At 63.8% G+C, this 3035-nt stretch overlaps 1 protein-coding gene across 1 annotated transcript in view; it reads left to right on the top strand.

Moving 5' to 3' along the window:
* Positions 1-2776, top strand: part of LOC103914392 (ribosome biogenesis protein bop1-like) — a gene marked incomplete at its 3' end in the record, with an annotated part of 70926 nt that extends 68150 nt beyond the window's left edge. Inside the window, 5 exon segments of the mRNA XM_009321025.1 lie at positions 685-839; positions 1116-1233; positions 1332-1433; positions 1793-2005; positions 2615-2776. Of these exon segments, the coding sequence (XP_009319300.1) occupies positions 685-839; positions 1116-1233; positions 1332-1433; positions 1793-2005; positions 2615-2776 (750 nt within the window).
* Between the last annotated feature and the right edge of the window lie 259 nt (positions 2777-3035).

The raw sequence follows: 3035 nt of genomic DNA, 5'->3' as shown, positions 1-3035 counted from the left end.
CCTGCCCGCGCGCTCCAGCAGGCAGCGGAAGCCTGGCTGCAGCCAACACCGCGCTCCAATGTTCCCGCTCGTCAGGCCATTAAAAGGTTTTTAAACCCTTCCTGCTGCGGTAAATGAGCCCAGGCGCTGCTTACCTTGACGCTTGCGTCCTCTGCCCCGAGCGGGGAGGAAAGGGCTGCCCGTCCCCTAACGAAGCACAGCTCCAGGCAGGCGTTGGGCTGCCCGTGGTTGTGCGGGGCGCCGGGGTTGGAGGTGTGCTCTCAGGCCAGACCCCCCCTCGCCCCACTGCAGCTTTGGGGTTCACGGCTTTCCCCATCCCAGGGATCCTTCCTCCAGCCCTGCTCCCCTGCTCCCCCGGCTGCCAGCAGCGTGTGGGTGCCGGGGCAGTGCAGCGCAGCAGCGGGCATCAGCAGCTCGCAGCCGGGGTTTGCTTCACTCCCGCTGGGAGGGCTTGGGGCGTCCTCGCTACAAGCCGCAGGCAGAGCACCTGCCTGGGTGCCGTTACTGCCGTGCCTGCAGATGGGCAAGGGGGAGGCAGCGGGGTTCAGCCTGTACCTGGGCAGTGGGGTGGACATCACACGACTTTCCCACCCCGGCTCCTTTTTACCCCCCTGGCACCCAGGGGTGCATCTGCTTGAAACGGTGTCCCCTGCCCTCACACCACTTCCCTCCGCTCCTCTCCAGGACATTCGCAACACGGTGGGCAACATCCCCATGGAGTGGTACCAGGACTTCCCGCACATCGGCTACAACCTGGAGGGCAAGAGGATCTATAAGCCCATCCGGAACAAGGACGAGCTAGACATGTTCCTGGAGAAGATGGAGAACCCCGACTACTGGTGAGCATGTCGGGGAAGGCCACATCGGTGCGCGGCGTGACGTGCTCGCCACGTGGAGGGCGTGTGTCCCCACACGTGCACACCGGGGTTTGAAACACCCTGACTCCCCAGAGCCCAGGGCTATAGAGTACAATCTGGAGACCTCAAGGTCTCTCCGTGTGATTCCTGGCGTATGGCTTCGGGAGCCCGGGGCTTCATGATAGCGGGGGCTTGTACCACCGTCAGGGACGGTTGCTGCAGTCCAGCCCTAACCCTGTCCCATTTGGTTCCCTGCAGGCGAACGGTCCAGGACAAGATGACGGGTGCAGACATAAAGCTGACAGACGAGCAGGTGGACCTGGTGCATCGGCTTCAGAAAGGGCAGTTTGGGGATGTCCACTTCAATCCCTACGAGGTAGGGTCACGGCACACCCTCTGCGCATGCTCCGAGCGCTGCGTTGCCCCGGGATGGGCAGGGGCGGGGCTTTGCCACACGGGTCTGTGTCTCCCCAGCCGGCCGTTGACTTCTTCACCCACGAGGTCATGATCCACCCGGTGACAAATCGCCCGGCAGACAAGCGGAGCTTCATCCCCTCCCTCATCGAGAAGGAGAAGGTGAGAGGTCTGACGGCACCTTGGGTGATCGGGGAGCACAAAGTCAGGCTCTGCTTGCGACTGGAGCCCCCACGCAGACCGCAGCGCTGAAGGCTGGTGACTGCGGCTGTTCTCCTGTCCGGCAGTCCCTCCTGTCCCTGCCGTGGCCCACCCACCTTCACGACTGTTGCTGCTGCCGCAGTTCATGTCCACGTGTAGACCCGTGTCAAGTCCTCCGGTCCTGTGCAGCCCCCCCGGGCTCCCAGGGCTGCAGAGCTGTGCTCGGCAGCTTTTGTTTCCATTCTCACATCCCACACCTCCTCCTCCCCAAGTCTGCGGAGTCCTGTGGCTCCTGGGGCTGACCTCTCCCTGTCCTGCAGGTCTCCAAGCTAGTCCACGCCATCAAGATGGGCTGGATCAAGCCCCGTAAGCCCAAGGACGACACACCTACATAACATGACCTCTGGGCCCATGAGGATCCCAACTCCATCCTGGGCCGCCACAAGATGCACGTCCCAGCCCCCAAGATGAAGCTGCCTGGGCACGAGGAGTCCTACAACCCCCCACCCGAGTACCTGCTCAGCGAGGAGGAGGTAAGGGGGGGCCGTGAGCAGCCGAGAGCCACAGGGGAAAGCACTGGGCACACGGGGAGCTCAGTAGGTGCCGGGAGCCGAGGGAGGCTGTGCTAGGGAGGGCAGCAGGGGAAGTGCTGCACCTTGGAGAGGCACCTTAGAGACCACGTCGTGTCAAGATGAGTCGAGACCTTGCAAGGAAACTGAAAGCAAAGGTTCCTCAGCCCCCTGAATAAAAACAGAAGAAGTGGGGCCACCTCCCAGGGAGCGGGGTGTCCCTGCGACAGCAAGGTACAGCCTCCAAGCTAAGCTACTGCGGGGTGTCCTGGTGCGGGGGTTTGTCCTGGCGCGCTGCGCCCAGAGGCACGTTCAGCCCAGGGGCTGGGGGGCAAAAATAGGCAGCAGAACCCTGGCAGGCTGAGGAGGTCTCAGCTGGAGGCAGACGGGGAGCGTTGGGGCAGAGGGGGTAAGCGCCATGTCTCATGGAGCAGCATGGTGCTGGCTGGTGAGAAACCAGCTCAAGGATGGTACTTGCCCAGCTTGGGGGGACGTGCCGGGGTTGGTGCAGCGGCACCTCACCATCCAGGGGTCCTGCCAGCCCTGCTGACCCGGGTCCCCTCCGCCCTGCAGAAGCTGGCCTGGGAGCAGCAGGAGCCGGCCGAGCGGAAGCTGAACTTCGTGCCCCAGCAGTACCGGTGCCTGCGGGCAGTGCCTGCCTACTCCCGCTTCATCCACGAGCGCTTCGAGCGCTGCCTGGACCTCTACCTCTGCCCGCGCCAGAGGAAAATGCGGGTGAGGGCTTCTCCTACCCCAGCACCCCCCCACCCGGGTGTCCTGGGGACATTTCAGACTGGCCTCTGCTCAAGCCTGTGTATACCCCGATGCCACCCAGCTGGTCAGGGGACTGCAGTGCTCTGGGGCACAAACTCCTGCTCCTAAAGGCCTCTTGCCCCCCACCTACCCACACCACCAGGCCCAGCTCGCTGCAGAGCTCCTGAGCTGGGACGGGGGCCATGCCCATGCTTACAAAAGCGCTGTCCTGTGATCCCCC

The sequence above is a fragment of the Pygoscelis adeliae genome, unplaced genomic scaffold, assembly GCF_000699105.1.
Source record: "Pygoscelis adeliae isolate BGI_AS28 unplaced genomic scaffold, ASM69910v1 Scaffold493, whole genome shotgun sequence".
NCBI lineage: Eukaryota > Metazoa > Chordata > Aves > Sphenisciformes > Spheniscidae > Pygoscelis > Pygoscelis adeliae.
Note: the sequence above shows the minus strand (reverse complement) of the source record. Positions and strands in the feature narration are given on the sequence as shown.